The following is a 22,060-nucleotide window of genomic DNA, read 5'->3' on the forward strand; positions in this document are numbered from 1 at the left end:
CATGGTACAAGTAAGTGGAAGCAATGCTAGGACTGAGCTAAGAGCCCCATGGTCGCTAACCCACCCTCCCAAGTTCAGAGCCCCTGGGGCCTCACTTAGTCGCCACTTACGACAGGCAGGAGATGCCGTGGGTGTTATTCAACCACCCCCGCTCATGGGGGTTGGGGACTATAACAAGAGAATTCATGAATTTAGATTCATTTAGACTTTTGTTGCTTAGTCCATATCAACACCAAGCATTGCTGACATAGCAAACTCGTATCCGCACCCTGAGGTGGTGGAGCTCCTTTCAGGCACACCCCCAATGGAAGTGAGCTGCATGTACCATTTTAATAACATACCAGACCTTCCGCCAATCTGAAATTTCTGGCAGTACCGGGAAACGAACCCAGGCCCCCGAGGACGGCAGCTAATAACACTAACAGTTACGCTACGAAGGTGGACATTGCTGACATGGAAATATTGTTCAATCGCATTAATTGGCGAGGGATTTTGTCATGATTTTCTTAAAGTGTAAAAACACATGGTCATCAGTCCATATCAACAAGGAAAATTGTGAACATGATTATAAAAATGAGAAAAAACGGTACAGGAACGATCGCTTGAACAATAAGACAAGAGGGAGTCATGAAAGAAAGGAGGACTCACTTTACATTTGAAGCCCTAATATCACAGAGTCGGAAGAAAACTAAATGTGAAGGCCTACAATATAGAAAGCTCATAGAATTGATCAACAATAACATTACATTGACCACTGTTTATTGTGATGTGCGTGATTTGTGTCTTCTGCTGACAGTCATCTCTGATAGGTGGGAATACTGCTGCATACGAAAGATGGCGGCTGAGTGAAGAGCATGAGAATAACAAGCGCCTGCAAAGTGTGTATTAACTAGTGTCGGATTGAAACTTGCGAGTGTATCTGTGGTGTGATAATAGTGTGCGTTATTTCACAACTACTACCGAAGTGACAATACTCTGATTAACCAATAAATCCGAGTAATTTGAGAAATAAGGAACACGTATGTAACTCAGCGAAACGAGCACCTGCGAAGGATGTGCGGTCGACTTGGGTAGGGCTCCCAAGATACAGTGCGTGGCATGTAAAAAGTGGTACCACAAAAAGTGTACGAACAGTGTAAACAGATACACGGAGTGGACTTGCGATAAGTGTACAAGACATGAACCAAGAAACAGTGTGCGCAGATCAACGTCATTGACTACCATGACTACTCCCTCTTTAGACAGCATTTATGAATTATTGAAAAAGTTAACTCAAGAAATGAGGCAAATGAAGGAAGACCAGAAGACTCAAGAGACAGATTTAGGTAATTCCCTTGAACTGTGTCACAAGAAATTAGATGATACTGTACTTCTGATTTCCAAACAACAAAAAGATATGGAACAGTGTTTTCAAGATATAGAAAACCTCACCCAAGAAAATCATCTTCTGAAGGATAAAAAAAATCCTTAGAAATCCGTGTGACCGAGCTCGATAGCTGCAGTCGCTTAAGTTCGGCCAGTATCCAGTATTTGGGAGATAGTAGGTTCGAACCCCACTGTCGGCAGCCCTGAAGATGGTTTTCCATGGTTTCCCATTTTCACACCAGGCAAATGCTGGGGCTGTACCTTAATTAAGACCATGGCCGCTTCCTTCCCAGTCCTAGCCCTTTCCTGTCCCATCGTCGCCATAAGACATATCTGTGTCGGTGCGACGTAAAGCCAATAGTAGAAATCTGTGTGGGGGAAGCTGAACAATATACAAGAAGGAATACTATCGAAATATATAGGATTCTGGATATACCGAATGAATTTGTTCTAGACACGGTAAAAAAAGTTGGGAGTGTGTTGGACATAGAACTTAAAGAAGAAATGGTGGATGCTTGCCAAGGCACCAAACCAAAAACACTGTGGGATCATAGTGAAATTTGTATGAAGAACGGACAAAGACCACTTCATGGAGCGGAGGCGAGTGAAGCGAAATATCTGCGACAGACAACTAGGATTTCCTGGTGACAACTTCATATATGTAAACGAGAGTCTGTCCCCTCAGAAGAAGAAGTTAATGGCCCAGCCCCGTGCAGTCCGGGGGGAGAAGAATTATCCTTACATTTGTGTAAGGAATGTTATAATTAAAATACGCAAGTCTCAAGGGTCTGGAGTCAATGTTATCAATAACCAGGATGACCTGTCTAAATCGTAATTGTGATGTAGAAAAGTAGGCTTTCCATTTATTACCAGAATGTACGTGATCTTAAGACTAAACTAGATGACTTAAATGTAAACATTCTTAGTAATAATTTCAATGTTATAATGCTCACTGAATCCTGGCTAGATGCTAGTATCTATGATAGCGAGGTCTGTTGTAATAAGTACAAAGTATACCGTGCTGACCAAGTAAGGGGCTCAACAGGGTGGGAAGGTGGGGTAGTCATAGCAGTTAAAAGCGGATTGCCTGTGCTCAAGGTCAAGCAAACAACGGAACACTTCGAGGGGTTATTTCTGAAGGTAAATATTTGGGGAAAGGTCTGGTATCTAATTAACATGTACGTACCTCCCGGCGCAAAACTAGAGGCACATTGTAAGGTATTTAGGTGGATGGAATCTCACTATGAAATCATGGATAGTAATGTAATCATTAAGGAAGACTTTAACATGCCAACAGTAATTAATGAAAACAGTGACTTAAATTTAACAAGACAAAAAAACTAAAAGACTTACTCAATTTACACGACTTGAATTCCTATAATTCCGTTCCCAATAGTGACGGTAAAACTTTGGATTTAGTATTTGCCAGTCAGACAATAACGAATGTCACCCATAAAAAGAACACTGATCTGCTGTTACCTGAGGACTCCCATCACCCCGCCCTAGAAATAGAAGTACATATCGCTCCAAACTGTAGAAACTGCAAAAGGGAAGCTGAAAATACTTATAATTTTAAAAAAGCTAATTTTGAACTCTTGTTCACAGGACTAAGAGATCTTACGTGGGAAGACCTGTACGAATGCACTGATGTAAGCAAAGCAGTACCTGTCTTTATTCTAAAATTTATGCAGTGTTAAATGTTACTGTTCCTAAAAGTGGCTCGTGGAAAGTCAGGACATACCTAATTCGGTTCACAGAGAGCATAAAACAAAAACTGAAAGAGAAAGAATACTACAGAAAACGGTTCAAAATATTACAATAGGCTGCTAAAACTTTAAGGTCCGAAAATAAGTCTGCAATTAAATCCTCATATAACGATTATGTAAAAACTGTAGAGCAGGATATCACTGATAACACTGAAACCATTTGGATGTGGGTGAAGAATAAAAGAAAAAAAAACAACAATAATCGCAATACCCACGAATGCGACTCTGAAGTATTAGATAATGATAGGAACTTTATGGAAGGGTTTGCAACATACTTTCAATCTGTATATTCCCAAGATAGAGCTCAGTATAACATTCCAAAGGTTCCATCAGGAACCACTGGCAACATCCACATTAAAAACTGTAGAGCAGGATATCACTGATAACACTGAAACCATTTGGATGTGGGTGAAGAATAAAAGAAAAAAACAACAATAATCGCAATACCCACGAATGCGACTCTGAAGTATTAGATAATGATAGGAACTTTATGGAAGGGTTTGCAACATACTTTCAATCTGTATATTCCCAAGATAGAGCTCAGTATAACATTCCAAAGGTTCCATCAGGAACCACTGGCAACATCCACATTGACGGCATTACTGTAGAGGATGTTGAACTTGTGTTAAAAAAGCTCAAACTATAGTCTTCCGCGGGACCAGATCAGATACCGCCGTATGTTATAAAAGGTTGCATAGATGTACTGAAATATCCTCTCCTCTTCATTTATAACTTACTTCTCAAAAAATCCGTATTTCCCACAGTATGGAAACTGTCCCGAGTATGCCTTGTGTTTAAATCAGGTAATACAATGTTAATAAAAAACTACCGACCAGTATCAATTATTTCAGCTATAGCCAAGGTTTTCGAATTTATATTATGTCATAGACTCACAGTCTATACAAGACCGTTAATATCAGAACAGCAACATGGATTTATTTCAGGACAATCTACAGTAACAAATCTCATAAATTTTACGCAATCAATGTCTGCAGAACTTGATAGAGGTGGCCAGATAGATGCAATATTTACTGACTTCGAAAAGGCCTTTTGACAAAATTGACAACGACATGCTCCTAAAAAATATATATATATTCTCGGATTATCTTACCCACTATGTCTTTTCAGCTCCTACCTAAGAGATAGAAAGCAGTATGTAATTTATCAAAGAAACTCATCCAGAGAATACCCTGTAAATTCAAGAATAGTCCAGGGCTCTAATCTAGGGCCGTGGATGTTCCTGGTACTAATCAATGACTTACCTGAATGAATAAAATTCTCGGACTCTCTCTTATACGCCGATGACTTTAAGGTATTCAAATACATTATCACCATTAACGACTGTGAACTTCTCCAGGCTGACTTACGTAATTTACTACAATGGACAACTGAAAATCAACTATATCTAAATGTAGAGAAATGTGTATCGATGTCGTTTACTCAAAACAAAATGTGTATTTCCTTTAACTATAAACTGGGTCACGATGACCTGAAACCAGTAAATGAGATTAAAGACCTCGGGATATTATTAGACCGAGAACTCGCCTTCACCCCACATATACAGAATGTAGTTGCTGAGTCATACAGGACATTAGGATTTGTGATGAGGAATGTCAAACCCCTTAAACTCCTAGAAATCTGGATACACATCTACAGCTCTCTCGTCAGGCCCAAAGTAGAATATGCAAGCGTTGTATGGAACCCAGCAAACAAAATATATATTGCACAGATCGAAAAAATCCAAAAGTGATATTTAAAATACTTACATTTCAAAAAAACTGGTAATTATCCACACATAGCATACAACGAACTTCTCCTAAATTTTGAAATAGAAAGCTTGGAACTGAGAAGACAAAAGGATGACATGAAGTTTCTGTAAAAAACTGTGAATTCTGTTATTGACAACCCAGACTTTTTATGCCTCGTGAGCTTTCACGTGCCCCGCTTTAATGCGAGGACAAATGTAACTTTCCATAATTAAAAAGTCAGAACAACCGCTCTCAAAAATTCCCCACTCTACAGGCTATGCAATATCTACAACAGTGCAGTTCAGAAAAATAATTCTTTAGACTTGTGTGTACCTCTAGACCTGTTTTTACAACAATTCACAATCTCCGTGAAAACTCTCTAATTTGTAATGCTGATTTGAACCACAAAATGTATTATAAACATTCAACATTAAGCCCTATCCCATAAATGTAATTATAAGTGTTAGAACTAGAAGAAAATAATAGTTTAGATATGAAATTAATTTTTATTTTCTTATTTTACTCTTTCTTGCAGAGATTAAATTAGATTACATGTGAAATACCATTCCTTTCTCATTTTAAATATAATATTAGAATAGTTCAGATATTAGGTTATTAGACTATTTTAGATACAAAATGTTTTTATCTACTTGTTTCTTGTAAGGATTAAATATGTAATATTATTTATATCTCAGCATAAATATAATATTAGAATAGTTTAGATATTAGGTTATTAGACTGATTGAAACATTTACAAAAACACGTGCAAATATTTACCACTGTAATTGGGATTAGAAATCCTGTAGTGCGCAGTAAATAAATAAATAAATAAATAAATTAATTAATTAATTAATTAAATAAATAAATAACAGCCTGCCTGAGTATTAGCGGGAAGTAGCTGGGGAGTTAGATAACTCCCTTCTTTAGCATGCCATTCCTCTGGTTCATAAATTTGCTGATAACTACTGTATGTAACACGCTAGTTCATAATAGTATTCCGGCTATTTGATTCGTACTCTGAGGCAATGATTGGAATGAACAGTGTGCACACCCACCGGAATAATGGCAGAGGAGTGTTCAGAGCTGTCTGTGGCCTGGTAATTCCATCTCTGGAACTTTGGACTGTTAGATCACCATTTTAGTACTGTTTGTTAAAAGTGAGAAAATGTGTGGTTTTTCATTTGATCGAGTATTTCATGTGATAGCATTGCTTTTAATCACGACCTTCCTACTGACGTCATTGTAATGACCTATGTTGACTTCAGTTGGGAAAACCACAAAGATAGTCTTTCTGAGGATGTAAAATGGCAGGTGGAGAGTGAGTATCTGCTATTATAAAGGGGAAAAAAGTGCCTAAATCGATTTTGACTGGCAGTAGGCAGGTGGATCTACCATCATAATGAAAACTCCCCAACTTGATTGTGACTGACAGTGGGCAAGAGGGCCTACCATTACACTGAAAATTCCCTAACCCAATCTTCACAAGAGAAAAGACGTATGGTGACTACCTGTCGCATTTCTGGGGTAACGTTAAGGGCTATGCAATTCAATAAAATTTTACAACATGTACACTACGTAACCTAGAATTCTGTATACAGAATAGGATTCCATAACGAAGCACATGTACATCAGCAAGTCTTTCCTAAACCCGATTTGCCTTCTATAAAACCAGTTAGTAATTTTGCAAATGTGTCTAATATAATCAGAAAATTCCTTCCCAGAGCTTACATGCAAAATATATCAAATTGATTGGCCTCTAATTATCTGCTTTATGTTAATCACACTTTCCTTTTTACACTAGGGCTTCTGTAGCAACTTCCATTAATTTGGTATTGTTCCTTTGTGCAAACGGTATTAAAATAAATATTGCAGATATGGCACTATATCCCAACCCATTGCCTTCAGTATATCTCCAGAAATGTTATCAGTCCCAGCTGCTTTTCTAGCTTTCAACATTTGTATCTTTTTATAAATGTCTTATAAATGTCCGTACTTTGCCGTATTAGTCACCTCCTCTACCTAGACATTATCTTTAAATCCAACTACTATTTTTACATACTTCTGACTGAATACTTCTGCCTTTTGTAAGTCCCCGCGTACGGAGTGTAACACTAAGGTACCTTTCCTGCTACTGTTTACCCAGGAAATCAATCTGGGTAACATGCCAGGTTGTTCTTTACTCCACCAATAAGAAAAAATTACTCCTAAATTTCACTATTTGAATTTACTTCAGAAACAAAACAACAAATACAATCATCTGATGATACCAACTAGTCTTGCTGCTTACATACACTCATAAATTATGTCTACAAGAAAGGCAAATCACAAATGTACAATATACCCACACTCAGTTTTGATATTCATATTTTCACTTACAATACACCTTAAAGTAATAGTCTGATAGGCACTGTCTGATGCTAGTAAAATTCAACTTCGTCTATTAAGGATAGGTGCGACGACCTTCCTCACACTTGGATGCCCCCTTCTTTGCGAAGTTCATCTCTAGCATTAATTACACACATCTTCTTCACTGACACATTGAGACCTCCCAGCTTTTAACAACTATTTCTAAAGGTTGGTTTGGACCCTCACTCAGCTCCCAGGTGTTAATATACATGAATTGCCTCCTTGGTTTACGGATGTATGCAGGGGAAATCCGACAATATTTTTGGTATTTGCAAGTTTAGTCACCTTCTATCTGAGGCGAGGTAAGCAAGAAGGCTGAGGGTAGCTTTCTTCCTGGAAGTTGTTTTGCTAATGGACTTACGGTGGAAAGGGGAAGAGCAAAACAGTCTTTATACTCACATTTCTTGTAAGCTTGTACGGTGACAAAGTGTAGCCTACTGTGGAGTAGTTATTTCAGCCAGAAGAATGTTCAGATTTTACAAGTACTGATGAAATATCTAGGTAAGTTTTAACATAGTTTCATTCACAGATTTTAAGGAATTTACATATTATTTACCTTTTGATTAAATCTTTGCATGTTCTGTAATTTAGACTGCCCGAGAGTGTGTAATTTGGACCGTTGAAACAATTGTAATAATTATGTTTCTTCATAGCTTTACTGGTGATTCTCTTGGTTTATAATTTGAGGCCGGCCCTGCGTTGTAGGTGTAGCATGCCTGCCTCTTACACGAAGGCCCCGGGTCCAATTCTCAGCCAGGTTAGCAATTCTTACCTGAATCTAAGGGCTGGTTCGAGGTTATTCAGCTTAAGTGATTACAATTGAAGAGCTATCTGAAGGTGAAATAGCAGCCACCAGTCTAGAAAGCCAAGAATAACGGCCGAGAAGATTTGTCGTACTGACTACATGGCATCTTGTAATCTGCAGGCCCTCAGGCTGAGCAGCAGTCATGAAACTGTTCACTACAATTGCAAGAAAAAATATCAAAAACAGTTTGCATTGTATGTGACAAGTATTATGATAATGATTGGATTCAATGCAACAGCTGCAAGAAGTGGGCTCATGAAAACTGCACCAAAATTCAGGATGAATTGTTTTATCATTGTCCTACATGCCAAATGTGATGACCACAATTCACAGTGTCATGCTTTATTGCTAAGGATTTCATAATAAATACATTAAATCACTTGTAAGTGTTTATATTTACCAGTCCAAATTACACGATGGCCTGGTCTAACTTACACGCTATCGGTCCAAATTACACAATAACAAATCTTAAAGATAGCGGGTTTCGGTAAAACCTGGCAGAAGTAGTCGGATTTTTGAAGGGCGGAAAAAAGTCCATTCGACACTCCATGTCATACGCTGCCGGCATGTAAAATATCTCTGGTGACACAGTCGGTGTTTACCCAACAAAATTCATTAAATCTCAGCCATAGACGCCCAAGAGAGTTTCGGTTTACTCGGTCTGCCATCTACTGGACCTAGAGTAAAATGGAATGTCGAAATTGCCGAGCAGACAGCCAGATGGTGTCAAATTGAAATATATGCACACGGTAGCTGAGGCCATACATATTAACATTTATTTTTACCAAATCATTTGATACATTGTACTAATTATTCTGTATAAGATTGGAGAAATTTTTGTTACGATCAATAGAGTTATGGACGTTTAAATGAACAAATGAACAAAATAACACCATCACCATGGAATAAATTTACTGCGTATTATCACTACACGAGGTAAAAGAAATAATCCCAGTCACCTCCCTATACAATGTGAATCCATCCAAACAATTTCACAATGTAGAATCAATGAACGACAAATGCCATACTGGATCAATGGAAGAATGACCAAGCAGTGAACATTTATCCTACTGTTTTATCTAGCATTAATCAGTTCTGTGTGAAATAACGCATTAGCTCTAGATTACACATGTAAACCACAGAGAACAAACTAGCTAATGAATATCATGTAGTGTCTTCCACAGAGTGCACACGGAGAAGGCTTGTAATGACCTCAATGAAACCATAATGTTCTCTTAATGAACCCGTAATACTCTCGTAATGAATACTGTCTCCACCGAGCTCGATAGCTGCAGTCGCTTAAGTGCGGCCAATATCCAGTATGATATAGATGTTGATTCCCATAGGGAATCTGAAATATTTGTCCTGAATGAGCAAATTTATAATACCAATATAAATGGTCCGTTATTGGACATCATAAATTTTCCAGCTAGCTCATTCTTGGTTGCCAGCATTTCGCCCTCGTGTGCTAGGGTGGGCTCATCAGTTGGTACCTAGCACACCTACCAATACGCTGGCTAGTGCATACCGCGGAGGCCACTGCGTAGGCTAACTGGAGCCACCGGCAGTGCCAATGCACTAAGAGACTTTGTCTCATCACTAAAAATTGATGCCTGCTTGGCCATCAGATGATATAGATGTTGATTCCCATAGGGAATCTGAAATATTTGTCCTGAATGAGCAAATTTATAATACCAATATAAATGGTCCGTTATTGGACATTATAAATTTTCCAGCTAGCTCATTCTTGGTTGCCAGCGTTTCGCCCTCGTGTGCTAGGGTGGGCTCATCAGTTGGTACCTAGCACACCTACCAATACGCTGGCTAGTGCATACCGCGGTAGGTGTGCTAGGTACCAACTGATGAGCCCACCCTAGCACACGAGGGCGAAACGCTGGCAACCAAGAATGAGCTAGCTGGAAAATTTATAATGTCCAATAACGGACCATTTATATTGGTATCAGTATCCAGTAATCGGGAGATAGTGGGTTCGAACCCTACTTTCGGCAGCCCTGAAGATGGTTTTCCGTGGTTTCCCATTTTCACACCAGGCTGTACCTTAATTAAGGCCACGGCCGCTTCCTTCCCATTCCTAGGCCTTTCCTATCCCATCGTCACCATAAGACATATCTGTGTCGGTGCGACGTAAAGCAAAAAAAAAAAAAAACTGTCTCCCGCGCACACTCGTGTATATAGTCTTGCTCCACGTGGCTGTAGCATCTCCAAAAGTTCCACTGATTGCAACTATCTCCATGACTCATCTTCAGGTGTCACTCAGTCAACGCAACCTCGTTCAAAATCGGAGCTTTTGGATTGTTTACTAAGCAGCCGATACGAAAATTAGCGCTCTCTCATCTTCATCCACATTATTGAATTATAATCTTCAGCCAATAAATCCCATCTGCACCCCAGGTTTTTAGGTCACTTGTTGCAATACTTTCAACTGTCTTCACTGATACAGTCACTGTTTCCCATGTTGCATAACCTTGAGCAATCTATACCACTATACCATATGTACAGACTCTTACCCAAATTGAAATTAGTACAAAATATAATGGTATACATGTTCAATATTCCGTTACTACAAATTTTTCTTGTAATATTATATTCTTATGTTTTAACTTAACAAAATTACATTACTACTTTTACATTACAAATTATTTTACGAAAATTTTCTAACTCAAAATCAGGAGATTGTACCTTTGTATGGTTACAAGTCAGCACAGCTGCCTCCATAGGAGCATGTGCGGGACCTTTAGATGCTTTCTAGAAATGTGTGTTACCTCTTCCATTTCAATTTATAACTGTTAGGTTCTTCAATCTGTCAAAACTAATTTATGAATAAATAAAATTTAGGAACTACCTGAAAAATAAAACATATGATATCATAATTACCTGAAAAAGAAACAACTTAATTATTCTTGATGCAGGTGTTGTCTGTCAAGGTGAACCATCAGGACTGAAAAACCAGTCATTGCATACTGATACCAGTACTTTTTAAATGAAACCTTTTTAATGTTCTTATTTTGAAACCCTTAAAATTAGAAAGTAATAATGACATCCAGTTCTACTTGAAATATATTTAAAGAATGCACCAATATAATGTGTATTTTCACCATTAAATATAGCCTAGGTAATTGAATTTTCATTCATAGAGTAATCTTTCTACTATACTACCATCCTGGGAGAATCATCATCATCATCATCATCATCATCATCATCATCATCACCACATATCCTAAATACTTGAAATGATCTGCCTGTTTCAGTTTTGTAATCCCAACCTGACATAAGACCTTTTTGTGTTGATGCCAACGTAAAGCAAATGGTAAAAATAACAGGTTTTGACAGGCTGAAGAACCTAACTGTTATAAATTGACTGAGTTAAAAATCAAATATGATCTCCCCCCACCCCCCACCCAAAAGAAAAATCTTCCATTTCATTCACCGTTCAAAAGTGCCTCTTCTCCACTGAGTAAATCAAGGAGATCTTCCTCATATTCATGAGCTTGGGCCCTTCATATTGACAACATCTGGAGAGAGGGTGTCCTTGCATTATTAACCCACTGAAAAACTATTAAATCTCTAGAGAACGTGTCATTGAATTGGATTATTTATTTGCATTTTAGGCTATACAATCAACAACATTGGATTTGTGCCTTAAATTGAAGTCTTAATGTTATGATGCACTTTTTTCCATTGGCAATACTCATAGAAGACAATCAGTGTTTGGATCCTAATGCGTTAGCCCCTTTGTTATAAATAGAATCCCATCATTGCTCAAGGGAGAAACTGAACAATTCCTCAAGGGAGAAACAGATCAATTCTTTCTTCTCCCTGTAGATAATTATACATCTGGCTTACCAGTATTTATTTTATTACTACCATACCAAAATTGTGATACAAGATAGGAAAGGGTATTGTATGAATTACATACTCAGTTCTACAGAACAATGTATATCTTGGGAAAATGGCCTTTAGATAATAATAGAGGTGTACATCCACTAGTGCTACCTGTAAACATAATATTTAATCTGAAAAATCACAGTTGAAATAAATTATCCCAATACTGCATTTCCTATGTAAATGCACATAATAGTTGTACCTGTCATTGTAGGGGAGTAGTTAAGGCACCAGGAGTTGGACTGTTCCATAGCACTTGGGCACTAATATTTAAATACAAATATATATAACAGATGCAAACTCTTGTAGTAGCACAACCCAATGCATAAGAAATTGAAAACATGTTCAGTTTTAGTCATTCAGAATATATCTTCTTCATGGACATAACCTACCATATTTGGTTATGTTAGAATAAAATTTTACTGGGCTGAGTGGAGTCGCTCAGATGGTTGAGGCGCTGGCATTCTGACTCCAACGTGGCAGGTTCGATCTTGGCCCAGTTCGGTGGTATTTGAAGGTGCTCAGATGCGTCAGTCTTGTGTCGGTAGATATACTTGCATGTTAAAGAACTCCTGAGGGACTACATTCCGGGACCTTGGCATTTCTGAAAACCGTAAAAGTAGACGTAAAGCCAATAACATTATTATTATTATTAGAATAAAATTTGTGTAGAAATGTCCCCCAGATTAGTTTATTGGGCAAAATTTGCTTATTTGTTTGTATGATTTAAAAATCAGAGATTCTTCTTTGTTTGAATTGTTCGTGTTCATATTGTTGACAGGACGGATACTCCTGCAGAAAAAAATATTGTTAAAGAAGCAGCCTTAGCTGGAGGAGCCGATGGTGTTCAGATCTGCAATCATTGGGAGAGTGGAGGTGCAGGAGCTCTGGGACTTGCTGATGCTGTAATGAATGTGTGTCGTCTGCAAAACAACAGGTAAATTACATATACTAAAACCTCTTACTCCCAACATTTGGGAACAAAGTCTGGTAGTAGCAGTAGTTATTAATATGTCATTTATTCTGTGTTGTCGCCTAAGAAATAACGCGCATTTGACAATGCTATTCCTATTCATTATTTCCCTTAAGACTGGTCCCGTCTCCCAGCCATATATGGATATTCAGTCCATCAGAACAACTTCTGTAGTGTTCATTTTCATATGCTGGTGCCAATGACTTTCAATGTTAGGCCCCTTTAAACAACAAGCATCATTTTCATATACTTATGTATGAAAGAAAATTAACCTTAAATACATTATACTGTAAGAGTGAACAAATACAGGGTGTTTAAATAAAGGTGTCCGATATTGCAACAGGGGTTGTGATTGGTAAAAACAAGAAGAAATGTTCCTAACATCAGTAAAATGCATGGCCCTATTTATGAAATGGCAAATATGTATTGAACAGGTAGACTTTCTAGAATTAAATTCTCTCAGAATGTTATGTTAGATATTTAAAGTCAATACGGAACCGGAATGAAGTTCATTGCTTGTAGTAAGAAATGTTCCTATAAATGTAAGTCCAGAAACAGATATCCGTTAAGATATGAGCCATTTTATTTTTGTTGCGTAGTTACACTTCAGACAATGAACGACATCATCCTACCAGCTACTTCTAATGAACACATGACTGCCGCACAGTGGACGTCATCCTACCAGCTACTTCTAATTAACACATGATTGTCACACAGTGGACGTCATCCTACCAGCTACTTCTAATGAACACATGACTGTCACACACATTGCACAGAACACACATTGTTCAAACAGCCATCAACACCACCAACCAGGAGCTGTGATGATGTCAGCCGGTCTGTCCGCGGATACCATCTGCACATTACAGGAGATGCTCCACATGGTTACCATGCATTTGTACACATGCTTCAGCTCTCCTTAGCAAGGAATCTACACCTGGCTGCTCGCGGATGTAGCCACACACTCCTGTAACATCTGAACATTGTTGATGGGTGTAGCATACACAAATGTCTTTAAATGTCCCCATAGACAGAAATCCAATGGCCTGAGGTTCGGCAAACGGGGAGGCCACACTACTGGGCCTCCTCAACCAATCCATCGTCCAGGAAACGTTTGGTTTAGATATTGTTGCACGATGCATAGAAAATGGGGTGGTGCTCCATCACGCGTAAACCACATACGTTGGCGTTCTAGAAGCCCAACGTCTTCCAACAGTGCAGGTAATTAATTGTGCTAGAATCAATGTTAACCTGTTAATCTGTTCAGTAAAATGCATGGCCCTATTAGATTGTCACCCACAGTTCCTGCCCACACATCGAGACTGAAACAATCCTGATGCCTCGACTCCCTGACAGCTCGAGGATGTGCATCCACCCACACGTGCATGTTGTGGTCATTTAAGGTGCCATTTCTGGTGAATCCTGCCTCATCCGTAAATAAAATGCAGGGTGTAAATTGTGGATCTTCCGCCCTCTGGCATATAAGCCATTAACAGAAGTGTGCTCTGGCAAGAGGGTTGTCAGGAGGCCAAAGAGCTTGTACACATTGCACATCATATGGATACTGTAACTGCTCATGTAGAAGAAACCATGCAAGAGCATGGTTGATACCTTCAGTAGCTGCAGTTCTTCATACACTTGATTGAGGATCACGTTCCACATGTTGCAACACCCGTTCCTCCATTTCCAGCCTTCCGAGCGGTACGTGGTCTACCACGATCTGTTGTCCTGGCAGCAAATTAACCCGTTTCTGCAAGTGGCTGGAATAGCTGAGCGAAAATCTTTTCCAATGGAATGTTGCAGTGTGGATGTTGTTGAGCGTACATGGTGCAGGTCTGTTGTCCACTACCATTGGCTAATCCATAGCAAAAGACCATGTCTGCCATTTCCCTCGAGGAATACCCCATCGCACTGTTTACGTCGTCCACACAGCACGGGACCACTAGTCTGGTTTGGGTACTACAGCACTGCACTGCCAGCACAACTGCATACTATGATGGAACGACGTCTTCCACACTGCAACTTTCCATCGGAAAAGATGTTGTAGATACAACATCGTAACTGGTGTAAAACCTTTAATTATTGTGTTTGGTATATTTTGGTCATATTTTATTAAATGCTAAATTATCTTTTATTAAATATTAAATATGACTAATACATGGGTTCACTGTAAATATGTATCATAAATAAATTTGTATGACCTCAAATACGTATTGTGTATAGGTTTAACCACAAAATATATATAGTCGAAAGCAGTAGAAAACTCTATAATTTTCGTATATTACATTTATTCTACTATAATTTGCTATATATGAAGGGTTCTGGAAATTTAGTGCAAGGTTTATTATCCAGTTACATGTAGAGACGTTCGGAATGTTGGAGAGATTTCCATGTATATTGGTAAACAGTAACGAAAATTCGAGTACTCCATTCGACTAGCTGGTCAATCAATGTTTCGAGTGTGTTCTATTAGAGTGTTGTAAGAACCTTTCCAGAAATCTATAATTATAGACAGTTGATCGAACAGTATATATATCGAGCTGTCAGTTAGTGAGTCAGTCAGGTTGGACTCGGAGTGACTGTTGGGCTCCGAGGTGGAGTGGTATGTTCCAAGCTGTCAGTTGGAGAGATGGCGTGGAATGACATTAGTAGACGAATAAGTTTGAGTGGTGTCTTTGAAAGTAGAAAAGATCACAATGTGAAGATAAAGTTGAAATTCAAGAGGACAAATTGGGGCAAATATTTGTTTATAGGAAGGGGAGTTAGAGATTGGAATAACTTACCAATAAATTTCCAGTTTCTTCACAATCATTTAAAGAAAGGCTAGGAAAAAACAGATAGGGAATCTGCCACCTGGGCGACTGCCCTAAATGCAGATCAGTAGTGATTGAAAAATATCAGACTGTTGCAAAGACCTTCAATGGAAAGATGCACTGCCAGTACAACCGCAATTTTCAATAGAACATTTTCCCGCCTCGCCTCAATACTTTACATATTTCATTATACCTAATTATCGTACATGTTTCGAGAGCTAACTACTCTCTTCTTCAGCGGTGCCAAAACATCAATAATCTTTGGACTTGGTACATTGGTGCAAATATACTTATCAACATAACAATTATATATAAATCTTGAAATTGTTAAAATATTTCTGTGTGTTTCAACTTTTACTTATTTACTATGTAATTTATTACAGACTTTAAAATATAAATTTTCAAATCATAAATGAATAAAATCTACTAAATTAGTCACTATATGCTAAAATTTTAAATCCCCTCTGCTCTTGGAACTTACGTCCTTATTTACATCTAAAAAAGAAATAAAATGTTTCTTTGTGTCTAAATCTACATTTACTTTGTCATTTAATAAACCACTTGAAATAATAATTTTTGATTCATAAATAAATAAATAACACCTATTAAGTTAGTCACTATGTTGAACTTAAAATAATTTCTGCTCTCTTCTTGAAAATTTCTCCTTTCCTTAAGTCTGCTGTATTTCTGAGACCTCTCATACAAATCGGAATTTCCTCCTCTTAATCCCTCCGACCATGCTAGCCATTTTAATCGTCCAATTCTTCAGCTTTCAACTAAGTTTATCCACAAATTCAAATGACGTAACTCTGGCCTGAACCAAACAGTTGACAGCAAGCGAGACTTTTGAGACCTTCCTTTCTATCACATTAATTATTTTACGACGACAAAAACAGCTTCGTGATCACTAATACCATCTATTACTTCGGTTTCTCTATAGATCTCATCTGGTTTTACCAGTACCACGGCCAGGATCTTTTTACCTCTAGTTGGTTCCATCACTTTCTGAATCAGTTGTCCTTGCCATATTAGCTTATTTGGCATTTGTTGGTCATGCTTCCTGTCGTTCGCATTTCCTTCCCAATTGACATTTGGTGAATTCAGATCTCCCGCTACAATCGCATTCCTTTCCATGTCGTTTCCCACATAGCTGATTATCTTATCAAATAATTCTGAATCCATATTCCTTTCCATGTCGTTTCCCACATAGCTGATTATCTTATCAAATAATTCTGACCGAGCTCGATAGCTGCAGTCGCTTAAGTGCGGGCAGTATCCAGTATTCGGGAGATAGTAGGTTCGAACCCCACTGTCGGCAGCCCTGAAAATGGTTTTCCGTGGTTTCCCATTTTCACACCAGGCAAATGCTGGGGCTGTACCTTAATTAAGGCCACGGCCGCTTCCTTCCCACTCCTAGCTCTTTCCTGTCCCATCGTCGCCGTAAGACCTATCTGTGTCGGTGCGACGTAAAACAAAATAGCAAAAAAAAAAAATAATTCTGAATCCATATCAGCGCTACCCTTTCCCGGTCTGTACACTCCAAAGATATCAAGTTGCTTATTATCTTTAGAAATGCGCCTTACACCTCGAAATTCATGTTTGTCTTCTTTAACTTTTTCGTAGCTTACAGATTCTTTTTTCACCAGAATGAATACTTCCTCTCCCAACATTCCTATCCTATCTCTATGATACACACTCCAGTTATTGTAAATGTCATTGTTATCATATTATGTAAATTTTAATACTGCTTTAACATTAGTCACCTCTTCTATCTGGACATTATCCATGTAACCAACAATCTTTACCTACTGCTGAATGAATACTTCTGCCTTTTTGAAGATCCTCACATACACACTCCCCTTGTTCGTCAATTCATTTTAGGCATGATTCAATTCTGTGATGTGAACTACCCCATTAGTCAACCAACTATTAAGTGATTTTTCTTATCTGACTCTCATTTTTAAGCAATAGAATGAGATTTAACTTGTGACTATTCTAATTTACCTTATACTTCATTCAACGAAAAATAAAAACAATTTTTAGAAGTAATGTAAATCATTTTTTAGTGATTGACAGATTATTTTATTTACTTTATTATCAGCTCATATAATTTGATATATATTTTAACCTCTGTCAATACGGGTGCAGTGTTTTTACTTTATCTTAATATTTGAAATTGTTAGAAGCTTACACACTAGTTTTATGGTTATTGATCGTCACTAATGTGAACATTAGTTCTTAGGGAACTATTATACTTTGAGGTCACTAGGTTCAGGGCCCTGACCAAACTATAGGTTAAGTTTATTATGGCTGAAGATGCTTACAACAGTTAAGCGAAACATGTCCCAACTTATAACACCTGTTGTAATGATTGCATCGTAAGTATAAGGAATGATAAATATTGGAGAGGTGGTTTAACTTATTGTTTTCAATTACAGTTTTTATAAACCATTTTCAATTACAATTTTTATAACACACTCCAGTTCCATGATAAAATATCTGCATCCATTATATCATTTCTCAGCCATGATTCATCTCCTATTACAATATCTGGTAAGTATATATCTATTAAATTAATTAATTCTATTTCTTTCTTTACAATACAATACAATACAATTGTTGGATGCGCTTGAGAACGGTTGGCAGTTGAGAGAGCTCTTGCATTATTGTGGTGATAAAGTAGTGAAAACCTATTGAAATAGCTTAATTTTGTGTATATCTGATTCATTTAGTGCTGTTTATATAGTGGTGTTTAGTGCTTGTTGGTAGAAATTGGGAGTAGTAATAATTATTTAAATTTTGTAACAAGTAATCCAGTTGGTCTTCAGTAAATTACGTTTTCTAGGTTAAGTAGGCTAGCTAGGTGCACCTTGTTTCGAATTTAGGTTTAGGTAATACTTTAGGTAACAATATTAACTTTAAAAATATTTGTAAATATCTGTAGGTTCGTTGGTTGTACTTACAAAGGCAGATTATCATAAGGAATAATACCGTAACTTCTGCAGCAACTTCTCCGGTATTTCGTATAGATATACGTTCAAATTATCGCGAAGGTAATAATTTACTACATTAAAAAACACGATACGCCTGTAAACTTCCATTTAAAAAGAAGTTAAATAGATTACACGGTAACAGTTAACAGTCGTATTGTTATTGATTATTGTCGCTCCTCATATTCAAATATTGCATTGTTGGCTACAGTCGTGAACAAAGGGTGTAGTGTAGTCAAGTAAATATAAATAAAAATCAGCTGACCTTGTATTCCATTCATTTGTACTTCTGAGTAGGTAGTTAGTATCCGTAATTTATATTTCGCTCCCTCGATCTTTCAGTATTTATGAGCGGTTAGCTAATAATAATAAAGTTCATATATCCCAGTAATTGCAGTTCAAGTCCCTGGAGTAGTAGTAGTAGTAGTAGTAGTAGTAGTTTTGATAGAAATATTTGAGAAATTATTGTAGACAACCTCGTATTTTTCAGTAGGCCTAATTAAGGACACTTTTTTTTTTTTCTCCGTCCCGTGGAGTAGGGAAAATAATAGTAATCCACCAGCTGTAATAATCACATAACCACATTTCAGTAGAATTGTAGTGAATATAAGGTATAATATATTACATAGTATCTTGCCAGTTATATTCGTGTTTTTCTTCGTGTACGGCAATCCTTTTGATACTTAAGCATTTAACCAAACGCAGTGTAGTGTACAGTAGTGTAGATACATTGTAGTATAGATACAGTACATTTAGATAGTGCCGTATCTTTCCTGCTATATTCGTGTGTTATCTTTCGTGTATATCTATTAGACCGTAATACTAATAATAATTTGTCTAAGCATTTAGCTTCGTTGGTAATCTTTGAGTACAGTAGTTCTTGCAAATTTAATTTCTGTTGTGCTTAGTAGTGACATACGGTACGGTACCGTAATTAGGATACGTCTGAAAGTAGTTTAAAAATTACTGTAGTGTACTGTACAGTAGTATACGAGTAATATCCTCTTAGAATTTAGTGTGTTTATTTTATTATTGTAAAATATTTGTGTAGTACTGGTGTAGTAGAGGTATCCGTAGAAACTCTTACTAAAATATTGTTGAAATTAGGATAGGCTTAATTGCAGTTTGGAATTGTGTAGTTCTTGTGTATTACTTTCGATATTCAGTAATTAACAGCAGCTTTTATCCTGTTAGGGGTTGTAGGATTCAAAAAAAATAGAGCACGACTAAGTAGTATTGTAGTGTAGTCGTATATTAATTACCTTATTGTTGTGTACTATCCCAGACAATATATCCCTCCGTTCATTTATTTTTTTTTGCAAATAAGTTATTTTATTTTTTAATTTAAAAATTTCCCCCCGTAAAGAATGGCTAAGGAGCGCGAGTGTACTTATTGTGGGTGTGGTGAGGCATTGAGGGGTATGAGGGAGGAGTTGGAAAGTTTGAGGGAGATAATTAGGATTCTCACAGAAGACAGGAAGGAAGATAGGACTCCCTCAAACAATGTACAGGTTACAGTAGGTGTACAAGAGGGAGGGGAAGGAAAGGGAGGAGTTGTAGAAGACAGGTGGTCTAATGTTCTAAGGGGAAGGAGATTGCAGGCCAAGGGCTCTATTCAGGATCAGAATTCAGGACAGGTGTCTGTGCGAAATCGGTACGAGTCACTCCAGGTAGAACAGAGGGAAGATGAGGGACAGGGAACTGTTGCTGAGATGCATGGAAGTAGGAGGAAGGGAAAAGGTAGGAAAGGGAAAGGTAGAGTAGAGGATAGGAAAAGACAGGTGGAACAGGGTCATGGGAAGGAGAAAAGGGAGGAGGAAGTAGCTTCTGCAGCTATCAGGAAAGATAGGGCTGACCAGGAGGGGAGGGGATCAAATGAGGTGGGTAGGGTTGAGGCTCTGGTCATGGGGGATTCCATCGTTAGACACGTGGGGAAAGTGTGTGGAGGAAAGGGAACCAGGGTAGAATGTTATCCAGGAATTAGGTTGAGGCAGATGTTGAGGAAAGTAGAAGAGAGGGAGGAGGGGAAGGAGAAGGTGGTAGTGTTTCACGTTGGTACCAACAACGTAAAGCAAGCTGATATAAGTACCAACATAGTTGGAGATGTGTGGGATCTGGTAAATGCAGCACGGGTGAAGTTTAAGAAAGCGGAGATTGTTATTAGTGGAATACTGTGTAGGAGGGATACTGACTGGAGGGTGATTGGGGATTTAAATGAGACTATGGAGTGGGTATGTGGGAAACTGGGAGTGAAATTTCTAGATCCTAATGGGTGGGTAGGAGATAGGGATCTGCGCTCGGATGGCCTTCATTTAAACCGCAGTGGTATGTATAAGTTAGGAAATTTGTTTGGAAGGGTAATAAGGAGGTACATTCAGGGAAACGGGATAGCCTAGGGAGCGGTGATAAGGGAACAGGGAACTGGAAATCAAGTAGGGATGACATAAAATTGTTAGTGTTGAACTGTAGAAGTATTGTAAAGAAAGGAATAGAATTAAGTAATTTAATAGATATATATTTACCAGATATTGTAATAGGAGTTGAATCATGGCTGAGGAATGATATAATGGATGCAGAAATTTTCTCACGGCACTGGAGTGTGTATCGTAGAGATAGGATAGGAAAGGTGGGAGGGGGAGTTTTCATTCTGGTGAAAGAAGAATTTGTAAGCTACGAAAAAGTTAAAGATGAGACACATGAAATTCTAGGTGTAAGGCTCATTTCTAAAGATAATAGGCAACTTGATATATTTGGAGTGTACAGATCGGGAAAGGGTAGCACTGATGCGGATTCGGAATTATTTGATAGGATAGTCAGCTATGTGGGAAACGACATGGAAAGAAATGTGATTGTAGCAGGAGATCTGAATTTGCCAGATGTCAATTGGGAAGGAAATGCGAACGACAGGAAGCATAACCAACAAATGGCAAATAAGTTAATATGGGAAGGACAGCTGATTCAGAAAGTGATGGAACCAACCAGAGGGAAAAATATTTTGGATGTGGTGCTGATAAAACCAGATGAGCTCTATAGGGAAACTGAAGTAATAGGTGGTATTAGTGATCATGAAGCTGTTTTTGTTGTAGTTAAAAATAAATGTGATAGAAAGGAAGGTCTTAAAAGTAGGACTGTTAGGCAGTACCATATGGCTGATAAAGCAGGTATGAGGCAGTTTCTAAAAAGTAACTATGATCGGTGGAAAACGGTAAATAAAAATGTAAACAGACTCTGGGATGGGTTTAAAGAAATTGTTCAGGAATGCGAAAACAGGTTTGTACCTTTAAGGGTGGT

At 37.9% G+C, this 22,060-nt stretch overlaps 1 protein-coding gene across 2 annotated transcripts in view; it reads left to right on the plus strand.

The window, feature by feature from the left end:
• pug (pug C-1-tetrahydrofolate synthase, cytoplasmic) overlaps positions 1-22,060 on the plus strand; it is a 629,281-nt gene that overhangs the window by 469,144 nt on the left and 138,077 nt on the right. For both annotated transcript variants that reach the window (XM_067140458.2, XM_067140459.2), the window contains exon 17: positions 12,775-12,930. In XM_067140458.2, coding sequence (XP_066996559.2) covers positions 12,775-12,930 — 156 coding nt within the window. The remainder of the gene's footprint in view (positions 1-12,774; positions 12,931-22,060) is intronic.

Source organism: Anabrus simplex, chromosome 2 (genome assembly GCF_040414725.1).
Source record: "Anabrus simplex isolate iqAnaSimp1 chromosome 2, ASM4041472v1, whole genome shotgun sequence".
In the NCBI taxonomy this organism is placed as follows: Eukaryota; Metazoa; Arthropoda; class Insecta; order Orthoptera; family Tettigoniidae; genus Anabrus; species Anabrus simplex.